Source organism: Leptinotarsa decemlineata, unplaced genomic scaffold (genome assembly GCF_025532065.1).
Source record: "Leptinotarsa decemlineata unplaced genomic scaffold, Ldec_3_MD MMD2_tig00000505_RagTag_RagTag, whole genome shotgun sequence".
Taxonomy (NCBI): Eukaryota; Metazoa; Arthropoda; class Insecta; order Coleoptera; family Chrysomelidae; genus Leptinotarsa; species Leptinotarsa decemlineata.
This window is the reverse complement of record NW_027412549.1, coordinates 18369082-18391731: the sequence shown is the minus strand read 5'-3', so window position 1 is coordinate 18391731 and position 22650 is coordinate 18369082. Positions and strand designations below refer to the sequence as shown.

At 35.4% G+C, this 22650-nt stretch overlaps 1 protein-coding gene across 1 annotated transcript; it reads right to left on the bottom strand.

Moving 5' to 3' along the window:
* Nucleotides 1–102: 102 nt before the first annotated feature.
* On the bottom strand, nt 103–22246 carry LOC111501937 (putative fatty acyl-CoA reductase CG5065). The gene is made up of 10 exons (XM_074174120.1): nt 21965–22246; nt 19006–19163; nt 18837–18927; nt 15892–16044; nt 12755–12857; nt 8793–8985; nt 8384–8623; nt 4682–4951; nt 2307–2443; nt 103–394 (listed from the first exon to the last, which is right to left on the bottom strand). Exons 1-9 carry the CDS (start codon nt 22244–22246, stop codon nt 2356–2358), a joined length of 1578 nt encoding a protein of 525 aa, XP_074030221.1. The 3' UTR covers nt 103–394; nt 2307–2355.
* Nucleotides 22247–22650: the final 404 nt, after the last annotated feature.

Below are 22650 nucleotides of genomic sequence, written 5' to 3'. Positions count from 1 at the left end.
AATATATATATATATATATATATATATATATATATATATATATATATATATATATATATATATATATATACGTATATATAGAAGAGTAGTTTTTTTGGAGATTCGATCTGGTTAGAATAAATATTACTCTTTTTAGCTGCCCGAGCTTTCGCTAATGTTTATTAGCTTTATCGAGGGCTGTAATATAAAAAGGACATAATAAATATATATAAAATATAATAACGGATAAAACAGCATACCTGGGCTATGTGAGGATATTTAATTTGGAAATTAGCGAAAGCTCGGGCAGCTAAAAAGAGTAATATTTATTCTAATCAGACCGAATATATATATATATCTTTTGGGGCTCCTGGATGATGAACCACTTTCAGCGATCTTGTGTTTCCAATTGGGTCTGCAAATAACATTTAGGAAATTAACAGTGATGAGATAATCATGTAATTCATAAGCTTAGAGATGAAGTCATTGAAAAAGTTAACAGAAGATAACAATATTCTTCAGTTAATGACTGAAAAATATTTTTTTCCAGATCTCTTTTAATTTTTGATAAGAATAATTTATAGCAGTTTAAATTCATATGTGCGATCATTTAATTATAATGATAGTAATAATAATAATAGGTCTTTGTTTTCATAAAGACCTACCTATATCAGATATATACATAGAGTATCTCCAACAGGTGTTTCCAAACTTTTCCGTTTGATAACGGCCATCTTGTTGAAGCTACATCTGTCAAATTAGTTGTCATTTATTCAGTATGTTTTGCCATATCATCATGGACGTATATAACATTAAACAAAACGTGCCAATAACAAAAATTGGTGTTCTCCTATGGATATCTGCCGCACGTACCTACAAAATCGTAGGTCTCATGAGAGAACGTTTTGGTATTTTTACTAAAAGTTGGACATATCATATGCACCTCCGGAATATTTTTATTATTCCGACTCCCACTCCTGTGTATGTGTTTGTGGAGTTGCTTCCGGACCTTGTCTGCAGGTGGTACATATAATACTAAATCAACTGCAGGCATAGCTTATGTCTGGTTAGAATTTTTTTTCAGGAATATTCATACGGTTCACCCTGTCTGAAATGACATCCCAGCAATGACAAACAAGGAGCTAGTACTCCGAATCCGGTCTGTCGGCGCCGTCCTTTCATGAGTCTCGCCAATCTTGGAGACAGGAAAAAGTCACAGAGGGACAAAATCTGGTGAACACCGTGGCGAAGGCATGATTACGGTGTTGTTTTTGACCAGACGAATGAGCAGGTGCATTATCGTGATGCAAGAGCCATTAATTGTTTTTCCACGATACCGAACGTTTTCTTTATATTGCTTCTCGCAAGCGGCACATTAATTCAAGATAATACTCCTTATTGACCATACTACCACGTAACAAGAACTCCTGATGTACTACGGCACGGTAACCGAAGAAAACTGTCAGCCAAACCTTGGCCTTTTATTGAACTTGGCGTGTTTTTTGGTTTTGACTCCCCTGGGCTCTTCTATTGGGACGATTGGACTTCGGTTTTGATATCATATCCATATACGCATGATTCGTCACCAGTTATGACACTTCAATGCCAATCTGGACCGCTGTTGACGTCATTCAACAATACTTGAGCGATGCTAATGCGACGATTTTTTTGGTAAAAAAATAAGCAATTCTGACATAAACCTCGCTGCCTCATGATTTAACGATTCTCCATAACAATTTTCTTCACTTTCTTAACGTTTTCATCGGTTGTTGATGTGCTGGGGCGTCCAGGGCGAACGTCGTCATTCACACCTTCTCGATCATCTGTGAAAAGCTTGTACCACTTGTAAACATGTTTCTGACTCAGAATACATCGCCGTATGCTACTGTCCACACTTCAAGTGTTTTTAAGCACTCAAGCCAATTTTTTTAAACAAAATTTTATGCGAATTCTTTTATCCATTTTTTCCGATAGCAGAAAATCACCGAACAAGCAAAACACTTCTAACTTTTATGCCTCTCACCAACGAACTGAACATGCTAAACAGCTGAAACTAAACATATGCCCGAGACAAGTGTAGCAACATAAAAAAAATCGCTAATCGAATCTGCGTAGCCCGCGAAATTTGGGCATTCACCTTATTTTTTCAACAATCTACGTGAAAGCACTGAATAAGTAGAATTCTGTTGGTACATAGAAGAAAATATTGTATGATGCTACACATGTTGCGGTTTTGTTAATTGTGAAAATCTACAACTCCTACTCACAATAAAGTGCTACTTGAAAAACTAGAAATATTTAATGCTTGGTACGATTTTTTCACTTACCAGTATCAGAAATATATAGTAACATATATAAAAGCATGGATTTCCAAATTCATATTATTTTTGAAAAGCAGTATGAAATCAGTCTCGTGATGGTGTACAGCGAAATAGTTTGAACTATTTTCTGAAACCAAAATAACCTGAAAAAATATTATCTTCTTGAAATAATGAATATTGAGTTACACTCAGCTACAGTAACACTCCTACAGTATCACTGTAGCAGTCTGTGGTTATAGAAATTCAGAGGTTCAATTTGATATCATCTTATGACAGGGACTAGAACCTAACTCTACTGGGATAATTCAGATGAATGTATAAATCAAATGAAACTCTCCAATTCTATGAACAGATACAAGACACGGAATTAAAAACGAATTGCCACACATCACAGATTCACATAACCTCAATAATCATCCAATTCAAACTCCAAGTTGAATACAAACAATGTATGTATATCATGAGACATTTTTTATTCAAATCGAAATATTATTTTGAATAGTAGTAATTTCATTGAAATCGAAAAGAATACGCGACATACAATTAATGCATCTAACCCCCTCAATTGAGTCGGGTAACTTAGGCGCTGGCTCTGCGGTCTCATGTTGAGGCATGATAGAATTCAACAATGGAATATTATTGTGGAAAGATGGGAATTCAATCATTTACGTAATCTGTTCATATATTCAACCATTGTGTCTTCAATAATGTATATTTTGTTGGTGGATCTTTGTGATATACAGACGTGTATTCACTCCGTAAATACTTGACAGCAATCTAGCCCCCTAATCCCAAAGTCAAATTTTTTGTTCGAAGTCAAACTCCACGTTCAAGATGAACGTCCTTCAAGATCAAACCTCAGGCGTCCTTTGAGGTCAAAACTTAAGGTCACATATCTGAGACAGACTAGAATATCAAGGCAAACAGCCATGTTCAAGATTATATGACCTTGCACATAGCTCAAGGTCGTGTGACGTCAGTCAAGGTCTATACTAATAATGACGTCACAGTGATGGGGAGGCCCAGAACCGGCTGTAATTTCCTACTACTTACTAGTTCAGTAGTAAGTGCTTTCCAACAAAAATTCTCATTGGAATTTTTCGCTATTCGGGTAATAAAATTGATTGAATTTGATAGTCGATATTTTGTTCTTATATCGATTCATTCACCTAAGACTATTTCAGGAAATAGTCTCGTGATTTTATCATGCAGCAACATGCTATCATGGTATTGCTGACTAGCAAAGTTCTCGTAAAAATTGGAAATTCATCCATAAAATTTTGAGGCATACCACTAGAACCGGAAAATTTTCACAGATTTATGTCCATTTTTAAAATAAAAACTTATTTTTGAGAAATACAATTCGAGCAAACAGCAATTAATGAAAAAACTCATTATACTGATGGTTTGATTATGCTAGTTACTGTCATGGTATTGCTAAATAACAAAGTTTACTAAAAAAATTAATGTAATGGATAAAATTTTTAAGTGAATTGAAGGGGTTATATTTTTAGGAGTGATTAATTTTTGGGAAAGAAAGTTTTTGGCTTTCTACTACTCCATTTTGATACAAAAAAAAATATTCCTCTTGGCTGGGATTAAATCAAATAGGTGAATGAATGTCATTACGATGTCATCGATGACATAAGCAGATCAAGCTTATTCCGTGACATTCAAAAATCGTAATTTATGAATGAATTGTGTGTATTTTCTATAATGTTAATTTGTCCAATTTGGTACTGAAGAGCCTTGGGGCGAGTGTCTTAAGGCGAAACATCGGTGTATACCAGTGAGGGTGACAGTGTTCCATGTAAGTGCAATTTATTACCATTCATTAAAAGTAGAACTCATATGAATGATATCTGATTCCACAACGGATGTTTGAAATACAAACTGAGTAGAGAAAAGTATCTTCTGTATAATTCAGTGTTCATATAGAAGTATTTGTTTCGAAAGAATTTTTTTTCATTCGTGTAATTCAATGTTTATATGAAAGTAGCTGTTTCAGGAGGACTTTCTCTCAGTTTGTGTCTGAAAGTTACTTCTTTGCATGATCTACACTTCCATGTATAGAGTTACTTATTTTCGAATTGATTACTTCCTTCCTTTCTGTGGAAGATTCCCTCATCCTTTTTTGTATCAAGATAGAGTAGTAGAAAGCCAAAAACTTTCTTTTCCAAAAATGTTTAAGTCTTGTGTCATTACTTTCGAAGAAACTGTTATTCAACAACGCAAATAGTTATTTTTTCAACACCGATAAAAATACACACATATTACACATCAATAACTAACGAGATAAAAATGTATATATCTTTCTTCGCTAATTCGATACCGGGGAAGTATTGCTTGTTCTGAATTTCCAATAAGTAAAGAAATCTTACCTGTACAATTTCGCCCGAGCTTGTGCAAGACTACTAATATCATCCTTGAGGACATACTGTCGGACTCCTATCATGAAATTTTTGATATACTGGTCCCAACTGAATCCGTTACTCTCGCTTATATTTATTTCGAATTCCCCTCCATCTTTGGCAGTATCGATCGCATTTTGAAGGGTTTGCATCGTCGATACTTCAAAGTTCCATTGATTCGTGGAGAAAAAACTACCCGCCTGCAATGCTTCGTGAAATTTGCGACTTATCTTCAACATTCTGCAAATTCAAAAGAAATATTTAAGTATGGTTGATATTTGTTGAGGATTTAATTTTGAATGCATTGTTCAAAAAAGAAGCAATTTATCTAAAATAACATTTCAAGAATCGAAAATTTTAAAACATTTCTTAAAGTTTTGCTAATTGTTTTGAATTTTATTTCATTCCCAAAATCATAACATATATATATATATATATATATATATATATATATATATATATATATATATATATATATATATATATATATATATATATTCCTGAAATTGAGATGCTTAGGTACAGTCACTGATATCGCTGTGATCTAACTTCTAATGAAAATAAATTTTGTTACGCCGTTGGTCTCACTACCGCGGAGAACTGCCACTGAGCGCGGTGCTGTACCGTGACGTCACACCTTCTCCGCGAAACAAGTAAAAAGTTTCTCGAACAGACGAAGATCGCGTAAGAACTAGGTCGTGAAAATACTAGAATACGAATGATATATCTACTGATGACAGTAGGCTGTCTTACCACGTGATTCGCCTGAGTTGCCATATAAGTTCACAAAAAGTAAAATTCACTAAGTTTAAAGTTGTAACCTAAAAGAATTCCGAATTTTTACTCGGAATTTGACAAAACTCTGAGTTTAAAATCGAAATTTATGAAATTTCGTTTTCAAAGTTAGAAAGTGGAATTCGAATGAAATTAGAAGTTTGAGAAATAAAATATGCACAAAAATTTTAATTTTCGATCATTGATATTAAGAGTAACTAGGTATAGATTAAAATTTATCTCTATTTACTGAATACAAAATGTCATTTCTGAAACTACCAATTCAATAATTTTGTAGCATTTATTGTAAATAATATTCAATGTATGATCAAAAAAATTCAATAAAAAAATTGGTATCACTGATTATTAACATTCACCTTTCCAACTCTACAGCTCAAACACTGTTGATCGTAGAGTGTTTGCTTGACGAAAATTGTTTTGAAGCAAATTTAATTTCCTACAAAAAAAAGTCAAAACCGAAAAATCGAGTTGAAGCTGAAAAAAATGTTCTGTGTTATTTATATGGGAAATCAAATTTTTTAATGAGCTCAGCCTTTGAGTGACTTAAAAATATTCCAATTGAATTTTTTTTTTCTATAAATTGTCAGATTTTTACTTAGCACCGAAAACAAAAAAATCGACAAAAAATGAAACACCCTGTGTTTACGCAGATATTTTTATTAAGTACTTTTCTCGGTTATTCACATTTTGTCTTCAATCGAGGACCACCTGCCCGGTACTGACGATGCCCATTAGGCTGAAACAGCGGTCTACCGGTGGCCCTTCAATCGAAATCAGTGTGAGAATAATCAGAATAGTACTTATCTATTTATCATTTGACTTGCATGAAATTATTTTCCATATATTTATATATGGAAAATGCATATATATATATATATATATATATATTATATATATATATATATATATATATATATATACATATATACATATATATATATTATATGTATATATATATATATATATATATATATATATATATATATATATATATATATATATATATATATATGCAGTTTTATCTTCTTGTTTGTTCTTTTAAACGGTTAGGAATCACACGTTAAAAGGTAAGACCTCGTTAATCCTTAGCTCGCACAAGTTTCGACTTCTGAGGGTTGTCGTTCGTAGGGGTGCGACAGCTGGTTAACGGAAAAAACAGATTAGTGCAGGTATTTGTCCTCTTCTTCTATCCGGGTGTCCCTTTAAATTTGTCTGTACTTGGGTTACACCAGGTAATATCCTTTGTATTGGTGTTTCTTTAGGTTCATTGTTTCTAGGAATGTGTATTGTATTCATAGTATATCGAATGTTAGGTCTTGTTGTGTTTTGATTTGTATTTGTTTCTCGATAAGTGAATTATGATTTTTGAATTTATGGATGTTTAAGTATTCCCAGATGTCCTTTCGGTTTCCTTTATTGACTTGTTTTATGAGTTTAATGTTTTCTCGCAACACACGCCATACAAAAAAAAACATAACTTTCCTCCACCAGAAAGTACAGTACAAACAAGTACAGTTTTTTCAGCTCAACAATTCAAAATGAAGTTCTTCGAAATCGGAGAAAAAATGCAAATTCTAGGGAGGTTTTTATCATCTCTTACATTCCTGTACATAACCATCTGAGGATTTCAACATGCAATATGTGAATTTAATGGGAGAAAAACCAAGCAGTCATCAGGATGAAAATTAGTTATGAAGGATATCATTGTTGACACTTTTTAGAATGTTTTGTTTTCCAAATTGATAATTTTAGAATAGAAAAGAATAGACATTTATTTATACTGAACAATAAACAGAATGGTTTCCACTTACATGATGTACAGTTTTTTCAAAAGTTCCTTACATATAGTATTCATTGAATACCATTGATACAGTTAAAATCTATATAAAATATTACAATATGAAACAGTAAATAATAAAATGGCCGTAAAAAGATTCAGGCACATTTGAGCGTTCGGAGAAGTTGTCCCTTTGTAATACTGAATATATCCAGTTCACAGTTTCTCGCCATTGTTCGAAACATTGTTAAAGAGGAGACAACTTGTTTGAGATACGAAATAGATTGTCTCTTCTTCTCAGTCTTATGTCAGGTACAATAAAATAGAGAATTTCAGATACTTTCAGTTTTCAGAATGTTAAAAACAAAAATTACTTCCAAGGACTCACGGCGGTCTTTCAATAGTTGCATGTTAAATTCTTGTAATTGGCTAGAATATGATATAAATAAAGGCCAAACATTGTGTTTTATGAAAAAGAGTGTTCTTAATAATCGTTTCTGGACTTTTTCTATAGTTTCAGAATATAAAAAGGTCTTTGGATTCCAAATGACATAACCGTATTCCACCTTAGAACGAACAATGGAGTTAAAGAGTAAAAAACAAGTATCGTGATCTTAGATCACGGCTAGATCTTAAGATGAAGCTCATTTTTCTATAACATACCAAGTATTCAATGTGCCCAGAGAAACTGAACACACCAGTAAAAATGATCCCGAGATCTTTCATCTCATTGATTCTCTGTAAATTGGTATGATTAATGAAATAGTCCTTGATAGTAGGTGACTTCTTTCGTGTGAAACTCATTATTTTGCATTTAGCTTCGTTGAGAGATAGGTCAGATACTGAAAAGTAAGCAGATAGATTATTGAGATCATCTTGAAGCATATCAGAATCTTTTTCGCTTTCAATTCTTCTAAACAGCTTGAGATAATCGGCATATAGGAGAAATTGAGAATGCCCGATATACCGAGAAATGTCATTAACAAATAACACTAAAAGGAGAGGTCCCAAAATCGATCCCTGCGGAACTCCCGAAGTAGCGGTGAATTTGAAGGAAGATACGTTGTTAAACTGTACGAACTGTATTTGGTTGTACTCACATTGGTTTCTGTCCAGTGGTATATAAATAGATATCCAAAATAGCAGATGGAATGAAATGAAACAAAGTAGCGTAGAATATATGCATCGTTCTGTTGGTTCTATAGGTAAATCCTGGGTACCAAGTCACATACTTGCTGGGGTACTCGATAGAATATTTTTCAGTGAATTTTTTCATCTCGATCCAGGTTAATGGATTCGTTCGCCCACTTGTGCAGTTGTAAACTCTCATCGTATTCGACCTTGAAGAATATGTAAAAAGAAATTGCGAATACTTATAAAAATATAAGATGATGAACTAGAATGATCTAGAACTCTATTCTTGAAGGTGTTCGGAATTCTGAATGACTGCATATAGAAAATTTAGTAGGTAATTGATAGAAATATTTATTTTGCCATATTTCAGATTACCTCATTGCAACGGTATGCCAAGCTGCAGTTATGAGGGTATTAACAACTATATCGACAGGTATTACATCTATTTTATATTTCTCCTCACAAATTATGGATTTGATTGTACCTCTTCCACATTCCATGAATATCCCTGTAATACCACTCACGCTGTCTACCCACCCAGGGTACGGTTCTTTCCAGGCTGCTGTTACTGAAAAAGAAATGCGGAGACCGTCAGTAAAGTTTCAATTTCACTCACTATCATTTTGCGATAAACTAAATGTATCCTATGTTTCAGTTACCATCATTTTTTTATTAACTCTGATTTTCTTGTTCACTTTATACTAAAAGTTTAAATACTACCGATTTTGTGTGGAAAAAATAAGAAAATGTCTTGTACTATACAGGGTGTAACTGAATAAGTGTAAAACATTCAAGGAGGTATATGATGGAATCGGCCGATACTTGATGAAAATCCATAACTAACGTATTCCAAAAACACTTTATTGTGAGATTTTCACTAAATTGTACTGGTACAGATACGTAGATGATATCTTAGTATGTTTTACTGGTACAGATAGGCAATTAGGCAAATTCATTGAATATGCCAATTCCATCCACCCGTCAATAAAATTCACCACTGAGAGGGAGGTAAATAATTCAATAAATTACCTGGACTTAACCATTACGAAAAATAACAATAAACATGAGTTTGCAATTTTCCACAAACCATCGTACACGGACATTATCATACATAATTCCTCCACACACCCGTACCAGCATAAAGTTGCTGCATTCAATAGTATGCTTCACAGATTATTGAATATTCCACTGTCTGATAGGGATTTCCAGAAAGAGCTGAATTTGATCAAACAAATCGCGATTAATAACGGTTATAAGGTCGATATTGTAAGCTCCATTCTTTCCAAAAAACGACAAAAGCAAGCCATGGATCTGGTCTAACCATATTCAAGATGCGATAACGTTAGTTATAAGACATTGACATATGTGGGGGAACCAAACAGGAATATTGCCCGTTTTTTGAAGAAAGAAGGCGTAAACGTAGCTTATAGAACGAATAATAACCTAAGTAAATTTATTAAAAACAATAAGGACAAAACTTTGGTGTCGGATAGATCAGGAGTATATAAGCTGACTTGTGGCTCTTGTCCAAAACTGTATATTGGCCAAACAGGAAGAACATTTTTCCAACGAATTAAAGAACATAGGAGTAGTTTTGTAAATAGAAAGACCAATTCCACATTTGCAAACCATCTTTTAGCAGAAGGACATGAGTTCAATCATGAGTACGAGGTGTTACATTTAGAAGAGAAGAGTTTGAAACTTAATCTTCTAGAATGTTTAGAAATCAATAGATTCAGGAATTCGGGTAATTTACTGAATGATCAATTAGAACTCAATAACTCTCCGTTACTGAATATATTTTTTCAAATGTGAAAATGGAACATAAGTGCAGGTAATTTAATTCGTTAGAAACTCAGGTAAAATATCAGCTACTGAAAATTCAGGTACTTCGTTTACAGGTATTTTGATTTCAGGTACTCCATAAACTATATATATATATATATATATATATATATATATATATATATATATATATTTAGTATTGAATGTGTAGAATTAGTTGAAAGACACGCCAGATGAAGCCATTGTATGGCGAAACACGTGTTGCGTTTTTGTAAAACAATTTAGTGAAAATCTCACAATAAAGTGTTTTTGGAATACGTTATTCAAGGAGGTGATTCCTCATCAAAAAAAGATAGGATCCTTCATATAAACTTCATTGGAACATCCCTTGTTAAGGTACAGCCCCTTAAAGGTGGTACATTAAATTTGTATAACAATTTTTTTCACAAGCACTGAAAAAGTTACAATATTGAAATTAACCTGACGTTTTATACTACCAAAAAGACACTAAGCCAGTAATTTATATGGTTTACCCCATGATTATATGGTTACCCCCATGGTTGTAAGGGGTGGAAAACGCAACCCCTAAAATTTATTTTCAATCTAACTTTTTGCCTTATTATTTGTTTACCATTTAAAAATTCATTTCCGGTAGCCTGTTTCATTCTAAACAAAAAATGTCTCTTGGGTTTTTTGCCCAAAATAAACTAGTTCGCAGCAAAAAATTATTTTACGAACAACTACAGAGATACATCGTCATGAATGCGAACTGGATTTATTGTTATTTTGTAGTTAGTACCTGCATTACACGGTTGAAGGGTAATGAACACACAACATGTAGAAATCATAGTAAATGTTCAATATGACTACCTTCAGACATGTGAATGATGTGAATTTTTTTTTTCAAAAAATATTTATTTCTTTATCAATTTCTATTTTGTCCTCTTCAAAGTAGTTCCCTTGGATATAATTCACTTGTGCCAGAGGTTTTTCAAATCCTCTAAGCAGTTCTAATATGCTCTTTTTGGTATGTCCTTGAGCTTTCTCAGAGATTCGGTTTTTATCTCCTCAATCGTCGCAAAACCGTGTTAGGAATCACACGTTAAAAGGTAAGACCTCGTTAGTCCTTAGCTCGCACAAGTTTCTCAACTTCTGAGAGTTGTTGTTCGTATGGGGGCGACAGCTGATTAACGGAAAAACAGATTTTAAAACAGATTTTTAAAACACCGTCGTTTCATCATGGGAATGGGAAAAAGTCGCAGGTTGACAAATCTGGTGAGTACGGTGGATGAGGCCAAAAAAATTACGAGCAAGCAAAACCTTGACATTTGAGCGAACTTGGCGTGGTTTATTTGGTCTTGGCTCTCCTGGGCTCTTCCATTGGGACGGTTGTACTTTGGTTTTGATGGCATAACCGTATAACCATGATTCGTCACCAGTTATGACCCTTTCAAGCAAATCTGGATCGCCGTTGACGTCATTTTATAATTCCTGAGCGATGCTCTTGCGACGGTTTTTTGGTCAAAATTCAGCAATTCTGGAACGAACTTCACTGCCACACTCTACATATCCAAAATTCACGAAAAAATTACATAGCATGAGCTAACTCATATGCCGACATCCTCATTCGACGATTCTCCATAACACTTTTCTTCACTTCCTCAACATTTTCATCGGTTTTGGATGTCCTGGGGCATCTAAGGCGAGTTTCGCCATTCATATCTTCTCAACCTTCTGTGAAAAGCTTGTACCACTCAGAGTACAATCACCGTATGCCACTCAGAGTACAATCACCGTATACCACTGTCAACATTTGAAGTGTTTTGAGCACTTAATTTCATTTTTCGCATAAAATTCAATGCAGACACATCTAATTTTTATACCTCTCAGCAACAAACCAAACATGCTAAACAGCCGAAATAGTGAACATATGTTCAAGACAGGTGTATCAACATAAAAAATGAAAACATCGCAAATCGAATGTACGTAGCCCGCAAAATTTGAACATTTACTTCATCTTTTGAACAGTACACTACATATTCAACTAACATATTATTGTAAATCATGCCCAAAAGAAAATAACGCCGGTCGGCACTGGTAACCATAAACCAAACGTAACGTAGCTAAGAGCGCGCGAATGCACGATGATTCCCCGCCACTCGAGAAGCAGCGAGAATAATGCTACCGACTACTATCGATTACGATATTTATATGCTAGCTTCGAGCATATCGACACAGTCAAGTGGAAGCTACAGTGCGGGACGCGAAGTGATCTAGTAAGACGATAGACGTTCAAATAATAAATTTTTAGTTGAAGTGTTTGTTGTATTTAAAGTGAAATGATGTTAAGTTTAATAATTCAGTGTAGTCAATTATTGGTGAACCCACGGGAAAAAACGTAACAATATTTTCCATATTTAATATGTTTTGATTTAAAATTATGACAATAAATTTTATAAATGAGATCCCTCTTTTAGGTAGCGAAATATCTCAGTTTGCTGAACCTGTAAAACCCCTAATTTTTCATAAATTTAGTTTTTTTGGATACTTACTAATTGATGGCCGAACTATAGCAGATGGAATGGTATCAGAACTCTTTTGAACAATTTGTTCTGCCATAGCTTTCGTCAAAGTGTATGTGTTAGGATGTTTTCCCTGAAAATTAACAAAACAAACAAAGTTTATACAAATTAGTGTTACACTTAGATGAAAAAAAGGTTGAATTATGATGGAGGTATATTGGCGTTATATTATCTCGGACCATAATGCAGATGACATCAACTGTTTTTTAAATTAGTTGAACTCGAGCGAACCAATGATTAAATTCTCGTTAGAGAAGGAAGTGCATAACCAATTTTAATTTTTTTGAAGTGACACTCACATTTAGAAGAGATAGATAACAAAGTCGGGCAGCATCATCTAGTAATCGCTCACGCGAGAAAACTCTTTTTCGAAACGTAAGCCGTTTTGAAAAAGCTGAATATCAAAGTTTCATTTTTTCAATCATTCATTCCATTCGAAGACAAAATTCATAAATACGACAAGTTGTTGACTAATTGGACTCTTCAAAGGTTCTATACGCAGATGACTTGAAACTCTATCACAGTATAATATGTTCTTATGATTGCGAACGTTTCACCCTGAATTTGAATTGTATTCCTGAGACAATTTAAAAAAAAAAGAAAATATAAATTTTTTGCGTTGTTGAAGTGTACCCTTTTTACTCGGAAAAGTTGTGGGAATCAGGTTTTTTCATGAAAAGTACCAAAAGTTCACTGTGAAAAAAGTTAGGACAATTTGAAATAAATAATGACAGCGTACGCAGCGTCCTCTAGATGTTACATGAAAATCAATATGAAGTTCAGTTTTCTCACGTCAAAAAAATCTGGCACCAAATTTCGTGCAAATAACTCATTTTTTGCAAAAGCTATTTTTAAAAACAAGCAAAAAAAATCAATTTCAACACTCTGTATCTCCGAAAGTAAGCATTTCCGGACACAAGTTTATATAGACTTTTTTTTTAAGGAATACGTCACTTGAATATTTGAACTTACTTATGTTACACCCTGTATAGTGTCGGAATAATAATCTATTTCTCAACATATCCAAATGCAATGTAATGTCATACTCACTGAAAACGAATCTGACATTACACAATTACGTCATAAACAATCAAGTTCTGGAGCGTCCTGACGCACTGATCTAGATCGATTCATCCCTCTTGCCAGATTATACAAATTAAAAGACATTTCTTAGCTAACTGACAGTTCTGTTTTTCATTTATTTTTTTATATAGATTCACAAATTATGTTATTAGTAATTAGATTTGTAATGTACCCTTTTTTGTAATAAGATATATTATTTTTTAGTTATATTTTAGTTAGTTTTATAGCATATCTAGTAGAATTCTGGTAAGGCATACCTATGTCCTGAGTGAAGTTACTTCAATTTTCAGAGGAATAATCCCTTCATTTTGTTTTAGTAGTTTATCCATAGTTTTCTCATGGTTATAATTATATATTTCTTTCTCTTTTATATAAGGTAAATAACGTTCAGTAAATAATATTGAAACTATTCTTTTATTTATATTTTGTATAGGTTAAACTTCAGTATTAATTTTGTTCATTGTCAATCCGATTATTCCGCCAACTTTACTCATCAATAAAGTTGGTTTGTGAAAACTCTGCTAATATTATTTCATTCCCTCAAACCCCTAAAAGACCACGCATTTAAGCCGTGGCCGAATCCAGTCTCTGGAGATATAATTGGTGGCATTACCAAGCCATTTTTCTACGAAGATTAGAAGGTAGGAAAAAATCAGCTGTTGACCAAGTTGCCTAGTAATTCTCAATCCTTGTGATCAGGATGGATTTCCAACTTTTTCTGGCAGCAACTCTCACACTACCAAACTAAATTAAAAAATAAATGCATTTGGCTGAACCATTCCATATACAGGGGGGTTTATTTCTCTGGTGCGCGTAAACTGAGATGATTATTATATATTCATTAGTAGTACTTATATAGGGATCGCCAATTCAGACCCGACGGTCATTTATTAGATTTTTTCTATTTTGTAATTGAGTTCATCCTGTAGAATAGTGTATGAAATGAATAAATATATGAACATTATGCAGTAACATTTCGAGGTGAACTTTTCGAATTGCCCTATATTACAATAAGGCAGATTCTTGATTGAACTAGATTCATTTATTTTTGAGATTGTGGAAGGTTGAAAACCTAGAAAATAGGTTTCGATTGTAGAACACATTCACAAACTCCACAAAAATTGAATGTTTGAGCCGGCATTCTTATTAATCATATTGTTAGACCATTCTTCATTGAAGTTAATGTCAATGGAGACATATACTTACATCTATTACAAGACTGTGTAGATTCTATAATTACACAAATTTTAAATAATGATGACAATTTATTAGAAAATTAAATAACTTTCCAGCAGGATGGTGCACCTCCACATGGTCTGGTGAGATAGTTTTTGGACGAACGTTTTCCAATGCGTTGGATCGGCAGAAGGTGTCCAGTGAAGTGGCCAGCTAGATAACCTTATCTCAAACCGATGGACTTATTTCTGTGAGGACACCTGAAGTCGAAAGTGTACTCTACTAAGCTCACAAATCTAGAAGACCTGTGACAAAGAATTGTTCGGGAATGCCGATTGCTGACTTCGGACATCTTGAATAATGTACGGCACGCTTTCGAGAGTAGACTGTATTATTGTATGGAACTAGGTGGAGGTCATTTTGAAGAATTTATCCGTGGATTTTGTTTCCACTGATATTATTTGTTGTTAATTTTCTCATTGAAATTACAAAGGTAATAGAGGAACAAAAGACCTTTCAAATGATGTATCACTCGACCCCCATGCCATTGAAAAAAATAGGGGGGGTAGTTGCTGAAGTTTCGGGTATAATTTTCATATTAGAATTAGTCTCACTAAAAATGAAAATTTACGTGTTCTCTGAAATTTTCGATTACATGTCCGTTTCTGACTTACAGGGGATGTCAATTTTTCGTTGAAACGCCCTGTATAATAAGGAGGGGGAAAGGGGATGCTTTTTTCCCAGATTTGTGCGTGCTCTATTAAAAATTTTTCTCAAAATCGAAAATCTTCGTACCCGCCACTGAATAGATGGGTCAAGAAAGAAAATAAAATATATTCTATACTCACCAAAACTTTCTTCAGCAATATATCGATTGCTCCTTTTGGGAGAATATCAATACAATTTATTAGAGAATCAGGATTGTAAGGGAATTCGTAAACGAATTCTTCGATGTTCTCTTTATCTGCGTTACTAAATGCGGTTGAAACATATACGAAGCTCTGAAAAAGAATTGAAGCAAATAGAAATTGAAGATAACTTTGAGAATTCAGAATGATTTTCCTATGGTATACAGTAGATATAATTAGCCATAATGACTGTTAGGTTGTTTCAAAAAAGTTTTGTCCATTTCAATATCATGTGTTTCTGTAGCTCCATATCTCCATAAATATTTATTTTCCTGTGTCGTGGTGTATACTGATCGAAAGAGAATTTTGTACTCTATACATTGATGCCCTCACCCTCAACGACTGATGGAGATCCTTCTCTACAGAGGCGTAAAGTTTAAGATCATCCATATAAAACAAATGGGTGACCTTGTGCCTCCGGTTTCCGGAGGTGCCACAGTCATGCCCTCCAGTATTTCTGAGCGCAACGGATAATGGCAATAGTGAGATGCAGAAGAGAAGTGGACTGAGGGAATCGCCCAGAAATACACCCCTTCTGAAAGTCACACACACTGTTTGGACTCAGAGTGTTGTTCAAGGCATACCACTATTTGGTTGGGTACCGAAAGGTATCTTAGTAAATGCAAGATGAGCTCATGCGATGTTGTATCAAATGCCTTGCGGTAATCAATCCAGACCATAGAGAGTTTATGCTCATACTATATCTTGTGTTACACATCTATCGATGAGCTGGTTCTCTTTACATCCAGCGACTCCTCTCTTCGACCCTATCTGCTCATATATCCGTTCGAACAATTGGTCAACTGCGGTGAGTATTCGTGTGTATAAGATGCAAGTAAACCACTCATACCACGAATTTAAGCATGTTATCGGTCTGTAATTCTTAGGAATCGACAGATATCCGCTTTTGGGGATGAGAACGGTCCTCCCCTCGACAAACCAATTCGGAATCGGGTGCTCTCCGTCCAGCCATGAGTTAAAAACTCTGGCCAGATGGCGGTGGATGCTTGGTAGTTTTTTCCACCAATATGTGTTTAGCCCATTTGGGTCTGGAGCAGCAAAGTTCTTGGAACCCACAAGGGCTCTTCGGACGTCATCCGGGATTATCTGGTTGCGCAGTTCATTGAGCTCAGGCTGTCGAAGCTCACTGATAAAGCTTTAAATTGCGCTAGGGCTGGAGTGTCAAAGTTGAGTGGCTGCGGGTGTTCATAGATGTCTTTCCAGAAAGATACCACCTGATCAGCGGTCGGCGGATTATCCACAACACGTGGAGGCTCCTGGAATAAGCGAGAAGGTTTCTCACGAAAGGTTTTCCGCGATACTTCTCGCTCGCCTCACTAGTGACTTCTTAGCAGCCACTAGCATTCGTATTCCATCAAGGCAGTGCTGTTTGTTGGTCAGCAGTACGGTTCAACTTAAAGTGTGATGGATACGTCGTAGTTTGACGTCTATTCGCCGCACTGTAGGTGTAAAATGCCTGTTGGCCGCCCTGTGATCCATAACACATTGGATACAAGACGCCCATTGTCTCGCCGACGTGATCTGAGCCTCCGTCTTGTATACAAGCCGTTCAATTTCCGAACTACCAGGCCAGGATTTCGTCCTTCTGATTCAGAAAGCGATACACGGCGGTGTTGATTAGCCAGATGTTAACCTCTTCTGTTAGAACACTTTGAACCTCCGCTCCGCATCCAAACAACTCAGTTCTTGTGGCTTCAGGGGCCTTATTCTGTAGAGCGCCCTGCGTGTTCTGATTGTCTCCATTGTTGGCATGTTGCGAGTCTCTTCTCCAGCTGTGCAACGGGTGGTAGAACTGTCTACCGCTTCGTTAGCAGGCTGGAAAGGAGCTATAAATCCTTACCGCCGAAGATAGGATACGTAATCCCTAGGACTTTGGGCGCAAAAGGCGACATGCTTCGGATTTCGCGGGCTCACTACTTTCGTGACAATGCACAAGGTCTTAGTTCAAAGCTTCCGTTATCATTGTCAGGGTTGTCATCGGTAGGCAAATCATCGTTATGTATCCAATCACCTTGCCTCTGACCCCTCCGAGCGGGTCTATTGTGGGGGCCTCTTTCTTGATTCTCAGGAGCCAAGTTTTGGGTCTACCAGGTTATTAGCCCTGTAGACCCACGGCTGGCTCCGGAGGGAGAATAGTGTTCTTTCTCCCTGGTGTTCAAAGCCGGTCCGGCTTTGCGCCAGTTGCTCGGGTAACTGGTGGCGCAACTCACCAAAGGCCTCAGGTGTTGGTGGTCATCCCTGCTTATTTATTATTATTATTACATAATTTCAACATCACTTGAAATATTCTTCAATACAAAAATAAATTAAACAATATGATATATAGCGGTGAATTGACGCAGTGGTCGTGCGCCCGACTCACGATTGGAAGATCGTGAGTTCGATACCAACCTCGACCAGATATTTTTCTCGAAAGAATTTATCTAGTTGAAGTTGGGATGATTCTGCAACGTCACAAGGCTGGCGGACTGCGAATAGTCATGATGTTCCCTAAGTGGCTCGGGGAGTTATTAACATTGCCTACCCAGGACACGAGGCTAATGCCCAATGTAGTCGATGTCGATGATACAAAAAAAAAAAGAAATATTCTTGTACGTATTGTTGAAGTGAATTTATGTCAACAATGTAATTTTACTATCAATTCTCTCCTTAACAAAAAAATCTCAGAAATCTACTTCAGTTAATGAGGAAAATCATTTATTTTGTAAACTTATTTTTGGATAATTTGAGTACTTACTTAGTAATTTTATGTTTTTCTTTGCTAGTTTTCAAACTTATTAAAAAATAAATTGTTTTCAGTAGTTACTTTAACTATTGATTCACTGAACGAGATATACAATAAAAAATTATTGAAATTTTCTCACCTTGAGCTGTTGCATTTTTGCGCAGACTTCTAATACTCTTCTTGTGCCTAAAGAATTATAAATTATGGCATTTTTCAAGTCTTCGTTGAATCTGTGGAAGGTTATTGTATAATAATGGGATATTCAAAATATATTTACATTAATTAGATTGATAATCTGAACAACTTACTTTACAGTTGCTGCTGAATGAAAAACTATATTCGTTTGCTCTAGTATTAGAGAGAGTTCCGTTGTGCCCATTCCTAAGTTTTGTAAAGAAATATCTCCCGATACAGGTTTTAATTTTTTCAAAGCGTCCGGATTATGTTCTCTCACTTTATTGAAAACCTAAAAAATATATGAGGCTCTCATACAGTACATTTCTTTAATGTCCCCCCCTTTTATTTTTTGAATGGGTTAACTCAAAAAATTAAAATTTGTGGAAATGAAATGAATGCATGAATACTTTATTTTGAAGATGAAACTTTCAAGATGGGGACTGGGCGCTATCTGAGGAAAAAAAATTGAGTAGAAAGGGGGGTCTTGTGACACATCATTTTGAAGCTCCTGACGAATACTTCACAACCCTAGAATATGAAGCCAATATCTTCACCTACTACAAAATGGCGGAACATTTAATAATTTCTTGAAGACAAACACATTAATATAGATATTTCTAGAAATATTCCTTTTTGTCTGCCATATGGTAATTCCAACAACCCGATAAGGTTTGTTGATTTTTTTTTGTTTATAAAAACGACAAAAAAATTTCAGTACGACAGTGAACATCATTATTCAGTTAGAATATTCTCATTTAGTTTTCGGTTTTACTAGTAGAAAGGTATCCCGTCAAAAATCTCTAAAATAGTCAATTTTCATCCATTGAAAGAAAAAATTGAAGCGATTTTTATTTACGGTGCGACGCGTAACTTTTACGAGACCGAAAGGATTTTCAATGAACGTTTTCCGAATCGTCCTATTTGTAGAAAATATTTGAGGTGTATCCAAATTCACAACTACCGGTAGCGTATATAACAAAAAGCCCCCAGGTCATTGGTCCAATCCAGAAGAACAGCAAGTGCAAATAATTGATGAGATGGTAGAAAATCTTGAACAGTCTACTTATTCTGTCGCGAATTTTTGTGAGGTGTCTCCTTTTACTGTGTGGAGACTTTTGGAGAGAAATAGGTAACATCCATACAAAATGAAAACGTTTCTGTTTAAAAATATGTTTTTCCGTTAATCAGCTGTCGCCCCCATACGAACGACAACTCTCAGAAGTTGAGAAACTTGTGCGAGCTAAGAACTAACGAGGTCTTACCTTTTAACGAGTGATTCCTAACACGGTTGCAGAATCATCCCAGCTTCAACCAGATAAATTCTCTCGAGAAAAATATCTGGTCGAGGAAGGAATCGAACCCACGGTCTTCCGATCGTGAGTCGGGCGCACTACCACCGTGGCCAATTCCACAACGTTACACCAATTAATTGAAGATTACCCTGATCGAAGAACATAATTCTGCGAAATCATGACGGAAACCATTGCAAGGCATCCTACCTATCTCCACAATATTTGTTTTAGTGAAGAATGTATATTTTATTTAAACGGCAATGTTCACAGACAAAATTGCCGTTATCGAAGTGACATCATCCCTCACGTTTTCCAGGAAACACATTCCCAATATCCAGAAAAAATTAAGGTTTGAGCAGGAATATTGACCCTCTCATCACTGAAATCGTCGAAGCGAATCCTAATGAATTCGATATGGATATTGTATTCCAACAAGATGGAACACCACCACATTACTCCAGACAAGTAAGAAACTATTAGTCCTAGTCCTACAGAATAGCCAGCCCGCTCGCCAGATTTAACACCTTTGGACTTTTTTTATGGGGCTATTTGAAACAAAAGTTGTACGAAAGTGAACCTGCTTCAATATTGGATATACGGCAAAGAATAACAAATATTTGTAGAGATAATGACGTCCCTGTGTTCGAAAATGTTCGGCGTGAAATATCGGATCGGCTGTTCATAAGCCAAGAAGTTCAAGGCAACCATTTTGAGCATCTTCTGAACTGACCTCAAGCTTATTACCTCATATTATGTAGTTAAATGTCAATGTTTCAGACAATTATTAAAAGTTCCGCCATTTTGTAGTAGTTGAAAACATTTACATTATATTCTAGGGTTGTGAAGCATTTGTCAGGAGCTTCAAAAAGATGTGTCACAAGACCCCCCTTTCCATTTTTTTCCCAGATGACGCCACCAGTCCTAAATTCACACCATCCAGAAATGGGCCTCATCGTTGAAGATGATTTTTCGATGAAAATCCGGATCATTTGCCAACTGCTCCAGAGCCCATTTAGCCATTACACGTCGATGTGTATGGTCGTTTACCTTCAGTTCCTGGGTCAGTTGAAAATTTTGTACGGGTGGGGGCCCAAGTTACGATGCAAAATTCGCTAAGTTGTGGTCTGCGAAAGGCCTAGTTCTTGTGAGAGACGCAAAATCGACTGCCTTGGATTGTCCTGTACACTCTCACAGACAGCGGCGATGTTTTCAGATCTTAAGTTCCGTCAACGTAAGGGTGTTGGTCGATCGTTTATTGAATCAGTGGATTCGAATCTATTCACCACATTGCAAATAGTCCTTATGGTAGGATGATTATGGCGACCGCAAAAGGGGCGAAGCGCGCGGTACGTTGCCCTAACAGAACACCCATTTTCTTATTTGCACGTGTTGTTGAATGCTATAGCCGTCCAAGGTGATTTGGCAAAACTGACTGAACAAACGACAACTAATTCGTTAGATGTAGCTTAAATAAGATTGCCGTTATCAATTCCCAATGTTCGGAAGTTCCTGTTTGATGACTACAGTATGACAACGATTTTAGTGTTTTTTTCATGTATTGCCATACAATGGCTTCTTTGGGCATGTTTTTACTGCAAGTCACTTATACGCACAGTCATACTGTACTGAAGAAGCCAGTGTATGATGAAACACGTGTAGCGATTTTGTAAAACTTTTTAGTGTAAACCTCATAGTATAGTGTGTTTTGAATACATTAAATAAGAAAAAAAGCAGATGTTTGAAAATGACACTTAGAGGATTAAAGGATTTTAGGAAATATTTATTTCCTTTTACTTACAGGATTGTTCCACAATTCTCTCAGTCTCTCCTGGACGGCTAATCCCTTTTTTGGTCTCATCAGTAAATAAATCTGATTCAGATCCGAACATGTTCTAAGAAGTTTTTCTATCAACGCCTTTCCAACGAATCCTGTTCCCCCTGTGACGAAAATATTCGAATTTCTGTAGAAATCTCCAATGTTATTGGTTGTTGTATCTAGTTCGCAGTTATTATTGAAGTCGTTATTTTTTTCATATACCCAATTTCGGTTATTCAAAATATATACGCTGTTGGACGTCATGGTGAATCTTGAAAGTAATAAATTCGTAAGTATTTAAAAACCAACTAGCGGATCAAGTGGAGAGTAATCACCTCTAATCAGGTGCTCAAAAAATATTAATTTTGTTATCCAAAACTTCAAACTACTCTTTCAATCTTTCGTAAATATCGTCAATGGTAATGGTTTGAGTCATGAATATGTTTAAATTGAGTTTTTGGTGAATGAACAAAACAAAAGAGTCTATGGGAACCAGCCAAGTACCACTGTTGAGATCCATACCAAATCAAAATAGCCATGTCTGGTGTTGGATTATGTCTGATTGCAGTGGAATCTGCAGATAGATAGAAAGCGATTTCTTGTGTTGAAGCTAAGTTTTCAGTGAATGTCAGCGTTTTGAATATTCTGTCGACTCCAGAGATGGCGTT